The sequence below is a fragment of the Felis catus genome, chromosome A1 (genome assembly GCF_018350175.1).
Source record: "Felis catus isolate Fca126 chromosome A1, F.catus_Fca126_mat1.0, whole genome shotgun sequence".
Classification (NCBI taxonomy): domain Eukaryota; kingdom Metazoa; phylum Chordata; class Mammalia; order Carnivora; family Felidae; genus Felis; species Felis catus.
In genome coordinates this window covers 228212894-228235678 of record NC_058368.1, presented here as the reverse complement: position 1 = coordinate 228235678, position 22785 = coordinate 228212894, and the positions used below count along the sequence as shown (strand labels likewise).

The following is a 22785-nucleotide window of genomic DNA, read 5'->3' as shown; positions in this document are numbered from 1 at the left end:
CATGTTGCCTGTCATGTTGCCTCAAACCTTCCTTTTTCTTTGTTTATTAACATGTTATTTATTTTATGTTATTTTTATGTTTTGGAGCACGTGGGTGGCTCAGGCAGTTGAGTGTCTGACTTTGGCTCAGGTCATGGTCTCACGGTTTGTGGGCTCGAGCCCCACATCAGCCTCTGTGCTGCTAGTGCAGAGCCTGAAGCCTGCTTCCAATTCTGCGTCTTCCTCTCCCTCTGCCCCTTCCCTGCTTACACTCTGTCTCTCTGTCTCTCAAAAATAAACGTTAAAAATTAAAAAAATATATTTTATGTTTTAACTAATCTCTACATCCAACATAGGGCTCGAACCCACAACCCCAAGATCAAGAGTCACACGCTCTACTGACTGAGCCAGCCAGGGGCTCCACCTCAAGCTTTTCTTACAAAACTTTTAAAAAAACTCTAACCTCTGACAATTTATAATCACACTAATAATAATAATAATAAAGATTTTTTTTCTTCTACCTCAAACTAAACTACTAAACAGAAAACATGGATAAACTGAATTATTCCATTTAGACTCTAATTTAGTTTCCTGAAACTGTATTTATTAAACACCTATTTATTTTAAATTAGAGTTAAATAATGTCAGTGTTTTTGTTCTAAGCATAGTAATATGCGGAGGGAGGAACAGAGGAAGTGAAAAGAAGGGAGGGAAGAGAGGAGAGGAGGCCAAGAGGAGGGAGAGGCCGGGCATTCTTAAATGTAGATGCTTCTTTTCATCTCTGGGCACACTGTGCCCTCCCAACTGCAGATCAAATGCTCAGACGTAGCACAGCATATGTGAACACACACCTCCTATCCCGAACCTTCACCAAAGCAGGGGCCGGGCACAATTTGGGAATAGAAGAGGTCCGAGGTAAATGTGGGGTTCCAGAACCTAGTAGGTTCAGGTCTAGACCAGAGGAAATGGACCAGGATGCAGCACAGCAATAAGGGTCTAGATTGAGTGGCCAGGACCTAGAACCCGGTGGTTTCGTGGTTGGCCTGGCGATGGGGGTTTGGGATGGCGTGAAGACAGCCAGTTATGTTGTCAGCAGGGGAATTCCCTGGAGGGTACCGAAAGAGTTTTGAGATATGGGAAAGAGCTCAGACTCAGAGAAGAAGGAGTAGGTCTGGCCTAAAAAAAAGCCAGAAAGGCATCTAGACCAAAACTGCACGTTCTCCAGTAGGAATGAGAAGCCAAGTGCTTCTGCCCTCCCTGCTTGGTCAAAGCGCGGAAGAAGAGGGGAGCAGGGGTGAGGGATCCTACAGGCAGAGCTGGACATGCCAGACCAGAGTAAACACATGAGTGCCCTGTCCTGGAGATGGAATTCTAGAGACGAAATGGAAGAAGGACCTTCAGCATTCAGTTAATTTAAGTCCCTGAAACTGCCCCAGCTCTGGGTGTGGCTATCCCATTTGCAAGATTACCATACGGTGGCCCCCACGTGAGGCCTGAGTATGGCATGCTCTGCATGCTACAGATTTTGCAAGCCTCAGAGGGTTCTAGGAGCCCCGCCTGGAAGGTGACAAGCCAGGTTTCCTAAAACCTCCGGTACCACTGCAGGGTAATGGCAGATTCCTGGCCTCTGAAACCTGGGCCAGGCATGGGGGGCTCCAGGGCATAGATTATGCATTCTGGAACTCAAGAAAGGCATGGTATGGTGGATTCTGGAATGTGGGGATTCCAAGAGCAGAGCTGGAAGGGCCGGAGCATATGGTGGAGGCAGAGTTGGGGGCTATAGACCCCACTGAGGGTTTGAGATCTGGAGTGGGGCTTAGCATTATGCAAACTGGTTGGGAAATAACATGTTCTGGTTGGCTAAGTTTTCCATAAGACAAGGTTCAGCAGAAAAAGTCTTAAATTATATCTAATTTTTCCATGAAAATTTCCTAATAGATATTATACTTTTCCCTCTTTAGTGAATAACACACAGTGCATAAATTTAAATTCTTATTGATGCTCAAGTTCTTTTCTGCATTGCTATTCTACAACCTGCAATATCAACAACATAAGAGTAGACATTTGGCCTCACATTCGCCATGGTCTGTTGTAAGAGCCTGCGGGCATGGACCTCCTGGCCCTGGCCCATGGACACATAACGGGTGTCTATTTTTAATCTCTTCCCCAGGGCAATGATGGAATCCGTGGGATCTGAGCCCATTGACAGGAGACAGATGAGTGGTGTCCGCGGATCAGATTCCTCCCACGTCTTTTCCAAGTCCAGGATAACACCTTCCGCATACTTCTCTCCCATGGAGTCCATGATGTACTTGCGAGCCTGTCAAAGACAGTACAGGAGTCACAAAAAGTGGCTCTATCCCCTTCATGTGTCTGATGCACTGTGGCTTCCAAAGTTCATTTTTATAGATTATCTTGATGCCCAGAGAAATTCTGCTTAGGGAAATAGGACATAGACATTTTTCTTGTTCTATCTCCACTCCATAGGTGGAGGGGCTGTGTTATTTGCCAACACACATCGCACAGTTCAAAGACCAGAACCCAAGTTGGTGGACTCCTTATCTGGAACCTGGTTCAATACACTGGCTACTTTCTGGTACATAAAAAAATGTAAAATATTAGGCAACTGTATTCTTTAGGATGCTTTAAGAGAAATGCATATGCATTCCAATAATCAAGTAAGCAGCACAATGCCTGGGGTTTAATGGATACTTATCAATAGATAATTACTGAATGATTTCTTATTGAATGAAATACATTAGACACTTCCTGAATGAATGAATTAATGTTTTAAAGATTTAGTCCATAATTGTTCTCCTAATCATTGTCATATCTTTCCATTTTTGGCTTATCTCCCTTACCGTTAATTTTGGTTTGACTGAAATACATGCTTGCAGTATCACAGGCTATGTCAACTTATCAACCATATATAAATATTTTGACTAACAACACAGTCTCTTTTCAAATAAGGTAAAATAATTATGTTCGATAAAATACTATTGTGAGTATGACCTTTAGTCTATATTCTCCCTCTGGTAAAAATTGGGTGCCCTCAAAGAAAAACTTCCTTCCATTCTGTTATCTTCTCTCACCCCATTAGAGTAAGACCCACGTTTTTATCCCTGGTGGGATTCCCCAGAAGAATTGCTCTCACATAATAAGCAGAGCCCAGGTGTGGGTACAACATGAACTGTAACTTTTCCAGGTGCAGGGCAAAGTGAGTCTTGGTGAGGTCGACCTTAGTAGGACCCCACTTTCATTCCCAGAGAAACACAAAACAGTTGTAGGTAGAGTTTCCCTTAAATCAGAGAGGCTTCAGATAGCCAAAGTAAGGGTGGTACTGGTTAAACCATTGTTTTTGACTTAAAAACATCCGAAGTTTGATTTCAGTCAGTAATACAGGCTCTTCCTCCATTTTGAATATCTAGCTATGCTCTATCCATTCTCAAAGTGATTGCACACCCTACGTCTCTGAGCTTAAAAATGGTCAATCATACCTCTGCACCTGTTCTTTTCTGGGTGCTTTTGAGACATAAATGTGTATGTACCATGTGACACCCTCTGAGAGTGCAATGGTTTTGCAACCAGGCCCTCAAATGTCCCCTGACATGGGCAGTCATACTCAGCTGAAATACCAAGAACAAGCCTGATGCTGCTTATGGGAAATGGGGACTGAATGTACCCACACTGTAGACCTTCTAATATGCTTCCCAAGAAGGTGTCTGGTTGAAAATCACAAAAGGAATATAATGTGAGCATAAGAATTTCAGAGGAGAAAACATTTTTCCAGAGAGGACTTCTAGATCTTAAGACTTGGCTGTTATCGTAGGGGCCATGGGAAGGCACTGAAAGACTTTAAAAGCCAAGGAATAGAATATCTTATTTCCATTTCTTCTAGAACATACAGGATTGACTAGGGTGGGCAAGAAGGAGCAAGAGGAGACCCCAGTTAGGAAGCCATGGCTGTGCCCAGCCTATAGATGACAGACGCCAGGATGAAGATGACAAAGTTACAAAGGAGCCTGTAGACTTAAATTTTAGCACTGAACCAAATAAAATGTTACATGAGGGGGTAAAAAGGAAGGAAGAGAGAAAGGGAGGGAGAGAATGAAAGGAGAGGGAGGGAGAAAGTAGAGGAAGTAATAAAGAAAGAGAAGGAGGGAGGGAGGAGGGAAAGAGGGGAGGAAGGAAGTGAGAAAGGGGGGAAGAAAGGGAGGGAAGGAGGAAGAAAGAAAGAGAAAGAAAGAAAAAGAAAGAAGGAAAGAGAGAAAGAAAGAAAGAAAGAAAGAAAGAAAGAAAGAAAGGAAGAAGGAAGAAGGAAGAAGGAAGAAGGAAGAAGGAAGGAAGGAAGGAAGGAAGGAAGGAAGGAAGGAAGGAAGGAAGGAAGGAAGAAAAACGAACGACTTGAACTTTCTACATTGTCCTTAAGGCAACAGTTTGACAATTCTTTTGGGCAAGATAAAAGTAATGAAGCTGAGAGGAAAAACTGAAGGAAGGGTGATCTCAGTAGCCCTGCAAAACTCATTTTTCTTTTCTCAATAAATCATTGAATCTAGTTGTTTTCATGATTCCTTGGTACCTACATGGATTTTGGAGATGGTTACTCCATACGGTTTTAATGCTCCCTCTGGAGAGTGAAGCGCTGAACTTCCTACATCCCATTATAAACCCAGCCTATTTTTACTATATGGCTTCTTGGGAGAAGCACCTAAGGAATCAACCTGAGCTGAATATTCAAGCTGAGTTTTTCATGTGAAGTCAGGACACCGCAGGTCTTGTTAGCAGTGACATTTCCATGATGGTGGGCCAGAAAATTAAAGGTCTTTGAAAAGATGGATCTTTTGGAGGCAGGATTCACATTTAAACCATACGTAAAATTCAAGGAATCTTAAGCCATCTCCTGCATCAGGGGTGGTGAGGCTTTCTGGGATCACAACTATAGATTTGGGAATACTGTGCTACCCTCTCATCTGCCTCTCCTCCTAGTGCCTTCTCATCATTCCTATTTAAAGAAACGTTCTTTTACTACTAACAAAATGGAGCAGCCATACATATCATGTCTAAGTTAATATAAAAACGGTATGGAAGCGCAATACATCACCTTTATGTTATACCTATGTGACAACTTAAAAACATGGCATTCTCATTCATTCTTATACCATTTAGAACAAAGAAGATTAGTAAGTCATTTAGCCCAAACGTACACCTTGCTATATTTGTTTATTTTTTCATTTTGCACATAGGTACTGCTAGAAAATTCCAAAGAAGCCTCGAAGAAAATTCACATTGGGATTAAAATTTTCAACATTTCTTTATATTTTAAAGGAAACTCTCCTTAAAAATATTCTCCTAGGGAAAGGAGGACCCTCTTGCACTGTTGGTGGGAATGCAGCCACTCTAGAGAACAGTTTAGAGGTTCCTCAAAAAGTTAAACACAGAACTACCCTACGATCCAGCAGTTGCACTGCTAGGTATTTACCCAAAGGATACAAAAATACTGATTCAAAGGGACACATGCACCCCAATATTTATAGCAGCATTATCAACAACGGTCAAGCTGTGGAAAGAGCCCAAATGTCTATCAATTGCTGAATGGATAAAGGAGGTGTGGTACACATATACAATAGAATATAATATTACCCAGCCATAAAAAATGAAATCTTGCCATTTGCAATGATGTGGATGGAATTAGAGTGTATATGCTAAGTGAAATAAGTCAATCAGAGAAAGACAAATACCACGATCTAAGTCATATGTGGAATTTAAGAAAGATAATAGATGAACATATGGGAAGGGGAAAAGAAAAAAAAGGAGAGAGGGATGCAAACCATAAGAGACTCTTAACTCTAGAGAACAAATGGAGGGTTGACGGAAGGAGATGGGTGGGCGATGGGCTAGATGGGTGATGGGCATTAAGGAGGGTACTTGTTGGGATGAGCACTGGGTATTATATGTAAGTGATGAATCACTGAATTCTACTCCAGAAACCAATACTGCACTGTATGTTAACTAAAATTTAAATTAAAAAAAAAAAAAAAATATATATATATATATATATATATATATATATATATTTTCCCAGGTGTGCCTGGCTGGCTCAGTCAGTGAAGCATGTGACTCTTAATCTCAGAGTTGTAGGTTCAAGCCCCACACTAGGTGCAGAGATTACTTAAAAATAATAATAATAAAAATCTTAAAAAAATATATTCTCCTATTTTTTCTAATATGTACTTTTTACCTGGGCAATGGTTCTGTCAGGACACCAGGATCTAATAAGGAGAAGACGTCTAAAGCAGTCAAGAGATTTATCATAGGCATTTGGAAGGGGTTCTTCCTCAGGGTTTTCCTTATCAAACCAAGTTTTCCACATTTTCTCATTTCTTGATATCTGAAATATCAGGGGATAAGAATTGCATCACAGCACAAGAAAATCTTTTAGTAATAGTTCACAGATATTTTTCATCAAACCTTCTGACCATTCCAGACATGTGTGAAAGATATCCTTTGACCTTTTCATTATTTTATATTCTAGTAGCAAAAAGTGTGGAAGTCTAAAATCAAATGTGATTTATGCTAAAGTCACTCTGTATTAATGCCAGCTTACAGCTAGTTTTTGAAGTAGGGAGAGTCTTGATTTGTTTAATATCTTCTAATGCCTTTGTGGTAACAATTTGGTAAGGAATAAAGAAATCAATGAAAACTCATTTTCATTATTTTAAGGAAATCTGATTTGCTCCATGAAATCCTCTCATGATCAAGAACAAATTCATTTAGTTATTCACATATGCTTCCTCATTTCCCAGGACCACTCCTGGCACAAAAGAAGACATTTAATGCATGTTTATTATTGAACAAAAAGCTTTTTGGTCAATATTCTATTAATCTAGAGTAATTTGAAATATACCATTTCATATCATCATCGAATGAATAATGATACACATGTTTCCTTTCGGTAATTGAGAAAGAGGAAAAGAATACGGTCCATTATCCTTTAGAGCTTAAAAACTCAAAGAGAGACAAGCATTCTGTCGGTAATCATTTCAAAAACATGGAACAAACAACATCTGAAGATAAATGTAATCCTATGTTCTCTGGTATATTCCCTTCGATTAAAGCCCCTGGTATATTTCTGGGAGGCCTAATCAAAGGAAAAGGCATTCCAGATCTGTATTTAGAAAGTATCATATAAGAGTAAAAAACAATAACTTCCCTCAGTCATGAAAGACTATATGACATGGAGGGATTTCAGCACAAGATAATCTCCAGAAGACAGCAACTGTTACTGAACAGATATCGGTCCAGGAAAGGTCACTAGCAGTCACCTTCGAGGGGAATAAGCTAGAGTGCATTAAAACCTCCCAAATGAAAGTTATTTCACTACATGGTAGAAATAACGCAGATCACCAGACACAGGCCAAAACATAAAAATACATAAAAACATACAAAGCATTTTTAAAAAGCTGAACATTAAGCTTCTGGTCAACTTAAACTGGGAGGAAAGTGAAGAACCAACCTTAGCACACGTTCTGGTCATAAAAAAGCCTACAACTCGTGGCTGAATAAAGCCACCTTGCTGTCAGTGTGACCTCTCTGGTCTTCTGATGTTTAAGAATCTGTTTCCTGGTTTGTCTCAACTGAACTCTCCAGACCCAACTTCCATGATCCCAGTACATACACAATTCATAGGGAACTGGCTGGTTGGGAAACGACGATAACTTGTAAAGATAAGGGGCCAAGCACTGACATTAGATGTAAGTCCAGATGCCTGGCTAAAGCAATATAATGGAAGCAATATAGTGGAAGGACAAGGAGAGGAAGAAGAAGAGAGACAAGGACAAATGGGCAGGCATTTCGATACAGGCTCTTTGTATTTTTTTTTTTCCATTCAATCTCCTCTTAACTGTATCTAATGATCTAATTAAATCTATCAGTTTCCCCACTTGTGGATCTCCAGTTGGTGATACTGACATATGGTATAGGACAATAGTAGTTAAACTTGGGTGGAGTTCGCTTTATCAGAGAGTTGAGTGAGCATGAGCAAGGTCAAACACAGGTAATACCATTGTATGAGTGACAAAGTGAAAAAATCTCTCTTCTGCAAATACTGTAGCTGGTGATAAATCAGGAAGCTGCTCCCCGTGACACGGCCATAAGTTTATTCAAAGCACAAGTTACCTGATCAAGGACATCAGAAAACTGTCTAAGTTTGCTGAGTGCCACTAAATTCAGCCAGGTCATGTCCAGGATCCATTTGGATGGTTTAGGAGGACAAGCTTTAAGGTCCAATGAGGCACCTCCTTTAAAATTAAACATATAAAGTTACTAGACTTTTCTTTCTTTACTCTAAAACAGTCTATTTACAAAAGCTTTTGCTTACACTTTTCATTTTAACTATTTTACAACCTTGACATTTTTTTAACTCAGAAATGTGTCATCATAATGGACAAGCTTTAAAATTTAATAAAGGAATAGATGATTTTAGAAAAACACACTTGAGAATCAGCAATATAAGTGTGGCCCAGGAGGATGCTGAATTCTGTCCTAGCCCCATCTAGCCAAGGTCTGGGACAACGTAGCTCATCTGTCTGTGTCTCTGTTTCCAAATATATGTACGCTGGGAATAATGAAGCCTGGATGTTGTGATAATGACAGAATGACAGAAAACACATGTGTAAAGCACACGAAATGGGATCAAGACCAGAGCAGAGGGTCACTAAATGAGTAGCTACTGTCAATGTTAAGGAGTGCATGATGTTCACACAAGCTCTTTCAAGGAGAGAATTTATCTGGAAATGTCAGCAGCACTACATGTGTTTAAAGAGTTCTCATCTATAAATCAGTATATTATCTATATCCATTTTGAGCACATTGAAGGATCCTGTGTTGTATCACTTAGTTTTGGTCAGTCTAACCACAGCAAATATTTCCATTGGGCAGTGACTCTTATCTTGCTGCTGATTTACCTAAGCTCATGCGATTCATGTAACTCTCACAGTACCATAAAATAAATGACACCTTAAAATGTTGTGGTTGCTCACCTCAGAAAAACTAAATGTGTAAACAGTCATATTTTAAGTCAGAGGAAGAGTTAGAAAGTCTTTATAGGATATAATATACTGTTCAATAAACACCATCTATTAAAATGTTTCAGGGAAAATATGTTCCAAGCATAATTCTTAAAAGAATATAACCAATGCATTTGGTTACCTTTAAAATCCTTTTCTGAACAGAGCAGGTCATGAACAAATAACGATACTCAAGATATTTATTGAGCCAATCTCTACTTTATCCAGGTACCCCATGGACCCCACTAAATTACTATCTTTTGCCAAATCCATCTGAGTATATTTCCAAGAAGGTAAGTGTGGCCTTGAAGCAATTTTGATAAGATTATTAACTCACAAAATCAAAACAGATTGCTTTAATGGCAGGGAGTAGTTAAAGACCTAAGGACAGTGGCATTGTGTTGAAAAATGTCATACCAATTTCTATGGAAACCGTCCATTTTCCAACAAACTCAAAAGAATAAGATATTCACTAGAGAGTTAGGGAGAAGCTATTTATGGGAAGGAAAGGGTGTTTCTTGCAACCAAAGCATTATTCATTGTTTAGTAGAGAGTAACTGTGTCATGAATATCTTATCTGCTTTAACAGTGTACAATGGGCCACAGAGAATGATTGTAATGGGTTGGGGACAGAGGTATTCCTGGATAATATGGCACCAGATTAAATGTACTTCTGATGAATAAATGGTTGGAATAGGAATAATTCAAAATAAATTCTCAAGATGATTGAGACACTGTTGCTTTCATTCTGGAAACCCTTACTTTCGGAAAAAGTAAGTTCCAATTTTTAAGGTAATACTTCGTAAAAATGATGTGTTCTTATAACAAAAAATGTATACTAGTTACACCACACAGTTATAAAGCGGTACAGCCAAAGCAGATTTAGCACGCCATCTGGACTGATCCTTTCCCACCTTGGAGATGAGCAAATTAAAAGACCAGTATCAAAGTACTGTTGCTATCTGAATAACATTTTCAGGGTGCCTGGTGGCTAAGTTGGTTAAGCATCCCACTCTTGATCTTGGCTCAGGTCATGATCTCGCGGTTCGGGAGTTCAAGCCCCGAGTCGGGCTCTGCACTGACAGCACAGAGCCTGCTTGGGATTTTCTCTCTCCCTCTCTTTCTGCTCCTCCCCTCCTCCCTCACTCTCTCTCTCTCTTTCTCAAAAAAATCAAAAACGGGAGCGCCTGGGTGGCTCAGTCAGTTAAGCGTCCGACTTCGGCTCAGGTCATAATCTCATGGTCCGTGGGTTCGAGCCCCGCGTCGGGCTCTGTGCTGACAGCTCAGAGCCTGGAGCCTGTTTCAGATTCTGTGTCTCCCTCTTTCTCTGACCCTCCCCTGTTCATGCTCTCTCTCTGTCTCAAAAATAAATACATGTTAAAAAAAAATCAAAAACGTTTTTAAAAAATCTTTAAATAACATTTTCAAACAAGTGAACTCCCTCTGCAGGGGAGTTCACTCACTGGGTAACTGTCACCAAACATAACCAGCAAAGAGCAATCTTACAACGTAACTGCATTCCGAAGTTTATTCTGACACTCCGTTTCATAAAGCAGCATTCTAAAACTGTTGAATGCCAAAGACCCACAAAAGCTGTCCAGCCTACGCCAGCCGGGGACTAATCAAAACAAACTAAAATACTAAAGAAAATATCACAATGCCTATCATTTGCTGAACACGTTCCATGTGCCGAGATTTACAGAAATTGTATGACTTCTCAAGAATCTGATGATGTAGATTTGACTATCCTTGTCTTACAGCTGAGGAGGCTGAAGCCTGAAAAAAAGTTAAAGAATCTGCTTGAGACACTCATCAAGAAATCAGCAAAGTCACTATTTTCACTTAGTCTTGCTAAACCTAATCCCACATCTGCTATCATCATGCCAAACTGTAACACACTTTACGGTATTTCAACCAGACCTGGATGCATTTCATGAGGAAATGCATTTCGTGCCTGAGTTGAGGCTGTCGGGAACAACTCGCCACAGTAAATGCCCATCAGCTGAAGGACCAGTCAATGAGACAGTATTATTGGAAGGGCTCGGCGAAAAAGTCAACCCCGACACCAAACATCTAAGGGATGTCTCCCCAGTTCATCCACGTGCTTCGATTTAGGAAAACTGAAAAATAAAGAAACCTAAGGAGCAAGAGTTCGAGGGTTAGAGACAAAGAATTAAAGACAGAGAGAGAGAGAGAGAGATTGTCCATAAATCATACATTTCTTTTTTTCTTTTTAAGTTTCTTTATTTATTTTGAGAGAGAGAGAGAGAAACCAAGAGCAGGGGAGGCACAGAGAGAGAGGGAGAGAGAGAGAGAGAGAATTCTAAGTAGGCTCTGGGTTATCAGTACAAAGCCCAACACAGACCTTGATCTCACGACCCTGGGACACTGAGATCATGACCTGAGCCAAAACCAAGAGTCGGATGCTTCACGGACTGAGCTAACCAGACGCCCCATTAATCATACATTTCTAAGTTCAAGTGTAACCAAATGAGTCTTTGTTGTTTCTATAAGATACATATGCAAACGCATATTTATACAAACACGAATATGCATTTATTCACATATGGCTGTGGACCCACACACACCCCCAGGGCACAGCATGTGCCTACCCACACCCCTTCCCTACTGCTCCTTCAGGGTCCTTTTCAAGTTCCTCTGCAAATCCACTCTCCAGGTAAACATGAAAATCTCCCCCCCCCCCACCTACTATAGATAAAATTGTGTCTCATCTATAAAGAGATGGCTTAGAAAGGTGTAGTAGATAAAGCCATTTCGACCCGAGCATCATTTCCACAGTTACTTTAAATATTTTTTGTCCAGACATTCAAGAACATGACAGCAAATTTGTTTCCTAGCCTTCCACTGGGCTGTATTGTGCAGTGGCACAGGGGACCTGCCTGCGAGCAATGCCTCAACAGATACAGAATCAGTATCTGCAGGATGAGCTCCACAATCACCCCCCCCCCCCTCCACACACACACCATGGCTCCAGCCTCAGTCATGGGAGGCTTGACTCCCACCAGAGCATTGATGCTGTCTTCCTTTGATACTCTTCCTCTGCAAGTCCCCAAGGCCAGCGACCCCTGCTCCTCCAGGCCTTTACTCACTTGTCCATCTCTCAGGGAGGCCTACCCATTAGATACCCCACTAAATATCCCATTTAGAATGTTAATTCCCAGTCCACATACCCTATAACTCCCCATCCCCCTTTTCCTGCTTTGCTTTTTTTATAGTGCCTACTAGCTTCTCCCATACTACACAATTTACTTGTTGTTTTATGATGTGCCCCAAGTGCCTAGTCTGTGCCTTGGCATACAGTAGTAGGTTCTCAATAAATATTCATGCAATGAATGAACAAATAAAGTATTTCATGTATACGCAATCTCCAATGACGTGCAAGGAAACTACTGTAGCCAGAAAAAAAATAAATAATACCGCACAAGACCTTCAAAGAATTCCTACATCTGGACCCGTGTAAAACGCTTTCTATTGTTATACTGACCTTTGATAAGGGTGAGAAACTCTTCATGCTTCACTCGGTTCCTCTGGATGTCGATCTTCAGGGTAAGCAGCAAGGTGAATAAGAACTTGTGCTCCTCATACAATCCCCGGGCTGCATACTTGTAAACCTCGTAAGTCATATGCTCAATGATATTAGCAATCCTCTTGCTTGTAATTGGGCTCTTGGCCGACCTGGAGGAGAGAACACTTAAACCCAGCTTACCCCACCGCCCTTTCCCATTGTCCATAAAAACAACCTCTTTAACGGCAAATACATAACTTTGGCGAGCCAGTTCCTTTGTACACAAGAATCAGCATCCTCAAGCGAAAATAACAAGCATTGTCTCAACATAAAATAACATAACAGAATCCTCAATGTTGCCTACATCGATTTTACCCGCAGGGTACTGTCACTCACAAAAAAAAAAAAGTCTTGGGAATTTTCTTGTGTAACAGAAACACACAAAACCAAAGGGATCAATCAACGGATGAAGAGTTGATGGGCCTGTCTCTGAGCATGAAATGACAAATGAGAATGATTTGTTAACACCCTGGTAATTACACTACACTTAGATTAAAAAAAGAAAAAAAGACTCAGTAGCAAGAGGAAAAGAAGTTACAAATGTAATGTCATCATTCTAGCCCACAGATATAGAATTCAGCTTGGCTTCCTGAGTGCAGACGTACCGGGCTAAGGAAAGGTCAAACAAGCCAAGAAACTGGCGGAGCGAAGTCTGATACATTTCATTAACCAAGCGCATCTCAGTGATGAGGAAGTACAGGATGCTGCCCCGTGTTGCCACTGAAAGACAGAGAGCAAGATTGCTTGTGCTACGAGGGTGGAAAATAAATGATCTGTGCCCAGATCAGCCTAAACTCTAAATGAAAACAACAAGTTTTATTTTTATCAATGACTATCTACCAGCTCTGAGGGTCTAGAGCAATGCTCATTATATATATTTAACTCTTATTTATAAGCTCTGTGTAAGCACTCTGCTATTTGTGTTTATCACACAGCATTTTTCCATTTTAGAACCTCTTATGGATTTAGAACCCTTATGAATTTCACTATATTTTTTCATAGGTAGAAAAGGTAACTGATGGGATCGCAAACACTCTAACACGCAGCAAAGTGTGTACGCATTTTATGGACCTCATTCTTAAGCTCCATGAGGAAGCCTTGACTAGGCTTGGGGTCAGGTTGGCAAAACAAGGCATCATCGCAAAGATGATGCTCCTGACTCTCCAGCAGCAGATGATGCTGTTTTGATTATTTTTTTCAGAAAGAATGATAATTTTCTAAAGGGAATTGAGTTCTTTTAGCAGGCCCCTCTTGTAACCAATGAACAACACTGCTTTGCAAATTGCTGAGTAAGACTAAAGCACTCCCAGGAGACCAAGGAACTACCTTCCTAATACAAAGACTGCAAACAAAACACCGGCTCATTGTGACCAAATGATAAAGAACTAATGAGCAGCCCACAAATGCTGCACTAATTCCTTAAATTTCAAAACTGTAGTCAGACGTTCTTTAAAAGATCTTCCTTTTTACTTTCTAATTTAAAAGTAATTTCACAGGGACCTGAAAGAACTTGCTAACTAACATGGATTATCAGCACCTAGAGAATTTATACCATTAAAAAATGTTTTCTCCCAGTCTTACTGTATATGTCCCAACGCAACATCACAAAACAGGAACGGCCACCCCACTTCACACAGCCCTTACTTCCTTCAGTTTCTCTGATTTTGGTTTGTTTCTCACTTCATTTTCCTGTGACATTTGTCTTTCATTACCAAACTCACCAGGTCTGTACTCCTCCCGGGCTGAGTTAATCTGAATTTCTGTCTCTGCCGAAATCTCCAGCTTCTGTGTCACCTCTTCCGCGGTCTTTTTTGTGTTGCTCAGCACGACGATGAGACTCTCATCTTCCACCAGGGACCCCTGGGTACTCGTCAGCCGGTAAAGCAAATTATCTTCTAGCTCCTTCATCCTTCTTTTGTTTGCAGTTACATCTTCTAGGAGATGAGTTCTCTCTTTCTCCAATTCCTGTTAATTTGCATAAATATATTCTCTTCCTTAATTAACAACTATTGTTTGGCCATCCCTGACAAAGTTCACCTAGAGGACTGTTCTCAAGCTCCTGTAATGCAGTTATCATATGTGGCTGCAGGAACTCCATGAAAATAAGAGGGGAGCTAATGGAGGAAAGAATTGGTAGCAAACAATGTGAAACTTACTAAAAATACTATCAATATCCACCGTACGTGACTTTTGTGATTATATTGAAGCTTGTTTGAAAAGTGAAATATATCGAAAATATATTGACATATATTTGAAAAGACACACACAGATCTCTCAGAATAGATTCATTGTCTTCCCTTAGTCTCTTACTGATAAGAGCTCTGTTGTTTGAATGTGATTATGTTCAACCTGCTAGTTGAAACAGTATCCAGTTCTCTGAAAAGCAAGGGTCCAAATGACAGGCAAACAACCTGTGCCACTGCTGCAGGTACATTTAAATTGAAAAATGTTCTGGGCCTGAACAGGTGCTACTCTCTCCATGACAAGTAAAGTTTTACATCTTTCCTGAAGGATCTTTATAGATAGCTGGGGAGAGAATGGTTTAGAAAGATTATTGTCCATATTGGTTACTTCTTCTTCTTGGTGGTTTGGAGAGGGAGAGTCCGTGGAACAGAAGGAGAAAAAAGATGGGACCAGTGAGGATGGGGAAGCAGGGAACAGCCATGACACAGAACCAGCCAAAGGCAGGGGCGCCTGGGTGGCTCAGTCGGTTAAGTGTCCGACTTCGGCTCAGTTCATGATGTCACATTTTGTGGGTTCGAGCCCCGCCTTGGGGTCTGTGCTGAACTCTTGCTCAGAGCCTGGAGCCTGCTTCAGATTCTGCGTTTCCTTCCCTTTCTGCCCCTCCCCCGCTCGCATTCTGTCTCACTCTGTCTCTCAAAAATACATAAATGTAATTTTTTTTTAATTAAAAAAAAAAAAAAAAGAACCAGCCAAAGGCAGCAGGAAGCCCAGAGGCAGGAAGACAACAGAGAGGATGAGCCTCTGGCACCAAGTCAAATTGTACACAAAAGTCAGATTATTTAATGAGAGGCTCTAATTCTGAAGCTAGTAAAAGAATCAAAAATGGAAAGGACAGTGAGGGGCAGAAGACATGAATAGACACTTTTCCAAAGAAGGCATCCACATGGCCAACAGACACATGAAAAGATGCTCAACATCACTCATCATCAGGGAAACACAAATCAAAGCCACACTGAGATACCACCTCACGCCGGTCAGAGTGGCTAAAATGAACAAATCAGGAGACTACAGATGCTGGCGAGGATGTGGAGAAATGGGAACCTTCTTGCACTGTTGGTGGGAATGCAAACTGGTGCAGCCGCTCTGGAATATAGTGTGGAGGTTCCTCAAGAAATTAAAAATAGATCTACCCTAGGACCCAGCAATAGCACTACTAGGAATTTACCCAAGGGATACAGGAGTACTGATGCATAGGGGCACTTGTACCCCAATGTTTATAGCAGCACTCTCAACAATAGCCAAATTATGGAAAGAGCCTAAATGTCCATCAACTGATGAATGGGTAAAGAAGATGAGGTTAATATATACAATGGAATACTACTTGTCAATGAGAAAGAATGAAATCCTGCCTTTTACAGCAACATGGATGGAACTGGAAGGTATTATGCTAAGTGAAATTAGTCAGTCAGAGAAAGACAGATACCATATGCTTTCACTCACATGTGGATCCTGAGAAACTTAACAGAAGACCATGGGGAAAAGGAAGGGGGAAAAATAGTCACAAACAGAGAGGGAGGGAGGCAAACCATAAGAGACTCTTAAATACAGAGAACAAACTGAGGGTTGATGGGGGGTGGGGGAGAGGGGAAAGTGGGTGATGGGCATTGAGGAGGGCACTTGTTGGGATGAGCACTGAGTGTTGTATGGAAGCCAATTTGACAGTAAATTACATTAAAGGAAAAAGGACAGTGGGTAAATAGTATTTAAAAATTTGGACAGAAAGATATGCATTAGTCAGTTTGCTTGAAAAGCTTTCTAAATATAGTGCCCACTGACCGATGCTTAGACGCATTAATGAAGTAATATGAATTTACGTGTGACACAATATGGGGAAACCAGGGTTCAACGCATGGTTAAAAGGCATGGTTGGGAGTTCCAGTTGTGCTCAGTGGAGCTACCTGGGCACGTGCTACGAAGCTCAGATTTCTACAGTAGCTTCAGCAGGGTAAATATTCAATTGGGTACTCCGGATATGGCTCAGCAGTTATTGTAGATTCTACTCCCCGCTGAGAGAACTAGAAATCTAAAGTTATAAATAGTGATTGGGGTGGCTGAATGGCTCAGTCGGTTAAGCATCCAACTCTTAATTTAGGCTCAAGTCATGATCTTGCGGTTCATGGGTTTGAGCCCCGCACTGGGCTCTGTGCAGGCAGTATGCAGGCTGCTTGGGATTCTCTCTCTCCCTCTTTCTCTGCCCCTCCCCAACTCTTGCACACACTCTCTCTTTCAAAATCAATACACTTTTAAAAAGTAAAAAAATAATAAAGTTATATGCAGCAATGAATCATATGAAATCATACAAAATATAATGGGACTACTCATTAATTCCATGATTAATTGGGTGACTTCCCTTCGCTCTGGTCCAGTGCCCACACGAACATCATGGGGAGGGAGAAGCCACACGTAGCCCAAACTGCCATTGTGAAACGCTAGTGCAAGTCCTTTCCCTTTAGTGCTTAATTTATGTAATCATTTTTAGGATTTTCTTTTTGACTATGAGAAACATCGCATAACAATTCCACAAACTCTGTCTTGTGTTAAACACCATCGATACGCTGGTAACTGAGAGCTTCTTCCCAGCTCTTCATCATACGTGGTCTCGACATCTCCACGTGAATGTTGAAGAGATGTCCCCCACCACCCCAGCAACACTACCAAAAGGGAAGTCAGGGCTCTTTCCTGCATACCTGCTGCCCCCCAGCCTTCCCCATCCCAGCAGACGGCAGCCCCATTCTCCCAGCAGCTAAAATTTTGGAGGCCTCTGTCACTACGTCCCTTTTCTCAAACTCCAAGTCCTGGTCATCAACAAATCCTATCACCTCTACTTCAAAAACAGACCCGGAGGCTTATCGTTCCTCACCAACTCCACTGCTGACACCCTGGTGCATGTCTCTGTCATTTCTCCTTTAAATGACAGGACCCAAATAGGCCTCCCTGCCTCATCCCTACTGCCCGTTGTCTATTCCCAGCCTACCAGTCAGAACACTGCTCTGAAACACACCTCCTCTCCCCAAACCCTCTAAGGACTAACCATGTCTCTCAGAGTAAAAGCTAAGACCTTACCACAGCCTGTGAGGGTCCTTTTGCATTTTGCTCCAGCCACATCCAGTAAGCCCTAAATCAGCAGTAAGCCAGAGCAGGGCCCGGGAATCTAACCTACCTCCAGGTGATGCAGGGCTGCTATTCCTGTCTGTTCAGGGCACCACACTTGGAGACCAACTGCCTTAAACACATAATGCACTCTCCTCCCTCAGGGCCTTTGCACTGGCTGTTGCTGTGTCAGGCCCCTCCTACCAGGTAACTTACTCCCTCCTCCCCTTCAACTTCTTAAATGTCGCCTTCTCAGTGGAACCTACTTTGACCACCCTGTTTGAAATCATAGCCCACTATCTGATTCCCTAGCTCTCCCTCTTACCCCACTCTGTGTTTTTAAATAGCATTTACCACTTTCTAACATAACATATAAATTACTCATTAGTTAGCCTCCAAGGATTTTTTTGGTTCATTAATATGTTCCCTCAACTCTTGGAACGATGCCTGGTACACAGTAGGCTCTCAATATTTTGGAACGAATGACTAAATTCTATACCCTGTTTCAGACTGAAACAAAGAGTGAACAAGAAAATCCAGGCATATCTTGGTGCCAGAAATAGAAATGTGAAAATTCTCACCCTGTGACTGAAAACCACAGATTTAAAACAAAGGCTCTAGTAACTAAACTGCATGAAGACAAAGGGCAAAGGCCACCCGCCACTGCTTCATGTTCTGGCCAGTCCATCACCACTGATTGAGCAGCTATGGCGTGTAGAACTGTACCAGGCCCTGAGCACAGCGAGTCGGGTCCAGGGACATTCCAGCAAAGGAAAATTCCCTCGCTAAGCAAGAAAAAGCTCAGAAACTGTATCACTTTCTTAATTTGGGGGGGATGTAGCAAGTCCAGCAAAACCTGCCTTTATCACTTTTGTTTCCTTTTATTCGGTTACGTTTTTTAAAAAAGCTTCCTAAGTAGTTATTTCAACTCACTGATTCACTACATAAGAATCTCAAATTTGAAAAAATGTAATAATTAGTACAGAAAGTGACATTTCATGGCACCTACAAAATTCCTTTCCATAAGCAGCTATAACAAAAGAACTCACACTACCATTACACTAAGAAAGAAAGTAGGGGCACCTGGGGGGCTGGGTTGGTTCGGCATCCCATTCTGGATTTCAGCTCAGGTCATGATCCCAGGGTCATGGGATCAAGCCCTGTGTTGGGCTCCGTGCTGAGAATGACGCCTGCTTGAGATTCTCTCTCTCCCCCTGCTCCTCTCCCCATCTCGCGCTCTCTCTCCCTCTAGAAAGAAAGAAAGAAAGAAGAAATGAGGGAGAGAGGGAGGGAGGGAGGGAGGGAGGGAAGGAGGGAAGGAAGGAAGGAAGGAAGGAAGGAAGGAAGGAAGGAAGGAAGGAAGGAAGGAAGGAAAGGTAGCTAAAGGGAAAAATTCAAATATTTTTTATTCCCACATTTTTCACACTATCATGATCATTCCTGAGTTCCTAAAGATGAGCATTATAAAAATCCTCACCTGAAATAAAGAAGATGTGGTTTCTATATACAATGGAATACTACTTGGCAATGAGAAAGAATGAAATCTTGCCATTTGCAACAACGTGGATGGAACTGGAGGGTATTATGTCGAGTGAAATAAGTCAGTCAGAGAAAAACAGATATCATATGTTTTCACTCATATGTGGATCTTGAGAAACTTAACAGAAGACGGGGGACGGGAAGGGGAAAACATAGTTACAAACAGAGAGGGAAGGAGGCAAACCATAAGAGACTCTTAAATACAGAGAACAAACTGAGGGAGCATGGTGGGATGGGGGAGAGGGGGAAATGGGTGATGGGCATTGAGGAGGGCACCTGATGGATTGAGCACTGGGTGTTATATGGAAGCCATATGTGTGTGTATATATATATATATATATATATATATATATATATATATATATATACATATATAAAATAAATGAAATAAAATAAAAATTAAAAATAAAATAAAAAATAACAGCCACTTAATTTGACATAATACCTGTACACATGCTAGCTTTTATCTAGCATTAAGCTGAAATAAATCTGGACATTAAAAAAAGAAAACCTCCTCACCTGAAGAAGGCAGATAAGGGAGGAATGTAAAGCCATGGGAAGAATGATGGTTTGACAACAGGAAGACATAGGTTTGAATCACAGCTCCCAGGATCTAACGGCTGCCTGACACTGGCCATGTTATGTGACGCTATGAGCCTCAGTTTCCTCATCTGTGAGATGGATGTAAAAACAGCTCAGAGAGTGAGTATGAGGATGTAAGTAGGAAAACAGCAGCTACAACAGTAACTGAATCATGATAGCTGCTCAAAAGATGTCTCTCCTCTCTTATCCCCTCCCTTGATTCATTCCAAGCATGGATTTTTGGAAGCGTTATAATACTTATTTGGGAAATAAGCAGCTTGAAAAATAAAATTATAGGTTGGCACAAAATAAATCATACTTTAGAATTTCACACATCATTACAAAAGCATAATAAAGTGGCTGAAAAAGGGATAAAAGGGATAAAAACTTTCTAATCTTGTACTTATGCTAAGGATGCATGTTTTCATGTCTGCTGGGAACAGACAGAGCATGGGGCTGTCAAATCCATAAACCGCACCCCGTCTTATCAGTTCTTCCAACATAGTATGTTTTCTTCCTCCATCCATTTCTTCCATTTGCATAGCCACTGCCCTGGTTTAGGCTCTAATTATTCCTCATGGACTACTCTCCATAATTGGTCTCCTTGCTCACCCTCTTCTCTGCCATCACCCCCTTTCCTGCTCCTAGCCATTCTGGGATTTCCCTCAGCTGTTTTGAAAGGTCCAAAATTCCCAACACAGTTTGCAAGACTTATTACAACCTACATCTCCACTTGAGAGCTATGGAATCAGTACTAAAAGCCCTCATGTTGCTTATGAAAGCCATTATTCACAAGAGCAACAGTTACTACAATGTGGACAAAGGGGCAAATTATTCAATTCCTGATTTTAAAAAATAGCAAGTTAAAGCTTGAACATTATTGAGATGGTTGTGGTCAATTCAATATCATTGTCAACACCAATCACTTTGTCATTTAAAGTAACCACCTACATTCCCAAAGAATTAAAATGAGGCTAAGAAGTACATTTCCCCCCAAAGATTAAAACTGACAAAATAATATACCCTAAAGTAAATAGTACAATTTAAGGCAATTTGGATTTTTTGTTGTTGTTTTCTGTTTCTTTTTTTTTTTTAATATGATTTATTGTCAAACTAGCTAACATACAGTGTAAAGTGTGCTCTTGGTTTTGGGGGTAGATTCCCAGGGTTCATCACTTCCATACGACACCCAGTGCTCATCCCAACAAGTGCCCCTCTTAATGCCCATCACCCACTTTCCCCTCTCCCCCACTCCCCCATCCACCCTCAGTTTGTTCTCTGTATTTAAGAATCTCTTATGGTTTGCCTCCCTCCCTTTCTGTTTGTAACTATTTTTCCCCCTTTCCTTCCCCCGTGGTCTTTTGTCAACTTTCTCAAGATCCACATATGATATCTTTCTCTGACTGATTTCACTTAGCATAATACCTTCCAGTTCCATCCACGTTGCTGCAAATGGCACGATTTCATTCTTTCTCAATGCAATTTGGAATTATGAAAGCAACCTGTCATGTACCAAATAGTAGGTAAATGACCAAACGCTACAATGGGACAACAGTTATGGAAAAGATAAAGTTATCTCTGAAGGAAAGTAGAACAATTTATTCAAGATTTTATTTTTCATTTATTTTTAAAAATTTTTTCATGTTTATTTGTTTTTAAGAGAGAGACAGAGTGTGAGTTGGGGAAGGACAGAGAGAGAAGGAGACACAGAATCTGAAGCAGGCTCCAGGCTCTTACCTGTCAGCACAGAGCCCAGTGTGGGGCTTGAACTCATGAACCGTGAGGTCATGACCTGAGCCAAGGTCGGATGCTTAACCTAATGGACTGAACCACCCAGGCATCCCTCATTCAAGCTTTTAAAATGGAAAACCTCTTTGGGGATAAGGGTTTAGGTATAGTTTCATTTGTATGGCTGACTTAGACATAGTTCTGTTGAACCATAACTTAGGTCCCCCAATATATAAGAAGATATAATATATAATAATAAGAAGCAAAATATAAAGATAACAAATATAATAATAAGGAGCAAAATTAATCAAAATCATTTTGTCTATAAGCATTTTTCCCACCAAAGGGATTATTTCAACACACACACACATACACACACACACAGAGGTAGACATTTGTGCTATGTATTCTATATACTAAGGCTGTCGTGTAAATGTTTTATATAAACTGTGATAGTAAGGGGCACCTAGGTGGCTCAGTAGGTTAAGTGTCTGAATTCAGCTCAGGTCATAGCTGAGTTCAAGCCCTGCATCAGGCTTTCTGCTGTCAGTGTGGAGCCTGTTTCAGATCCTGTCTTCCTCTCTCTGCACTGCCCTGCTCATGTGTGTGCTCTCTCTCTCTCTAAAATAAATAAACATTAAAAGAAATTAACCTGTGGGGCGCCTGGGTGGCTCAGTCGGTTGAGCGTCCAACTTCAGCCCAGGTCATGATCTCACAGCTTTGTGAGTTCGAGCCCCGTGTCGGGTTCTGTGCTGACGGCTAGGAGCCTGGAGCCTGCTTTGGATTCTGTGTCTCCCTCTCTCTCTCCCTGCCCCTAACCCACTCACATTCTGTCTCTGTCTCTCTCAAAAATAAATAAACATTAAAAAAAATTTTAAAACAATTAATATGGGATGTATTTTTTTAAAAAAATTAACCTGTGATAATAAGAAAAGCATCCACAAAGTGAGTAAGAAAGTACAGTAGTGATTC

General features: G+C 41.1%; 1 protein-coding gene across 1 annotated transcript in view; it reads right to left on the bottom strand.

Annotated features, from left to right (window-relative positions):
- DNAH5 (dynein axonemal heavy chain 5) overlaps positions 1-22785 on the bottom strand; it is a 282567-nt gene that overhangs the window by 20176 nt on the left and 239606 nt on the right. The window contains 6 exon segments of the mRNA XM_023239471.2: positions 2054-2299; positions 6218-6367; positions 8155-8276; positions 12550-12740; positions 13236-13350; positions 14352-14595. Of these exon segments, the coding sequence (XP_023095239.2) occupies positions 2054-2299; positions 6218-6367; positions 8155-8276; positions 12550-12740; positions 13236-13350; positions 14352-14595 (1068 nt within the window).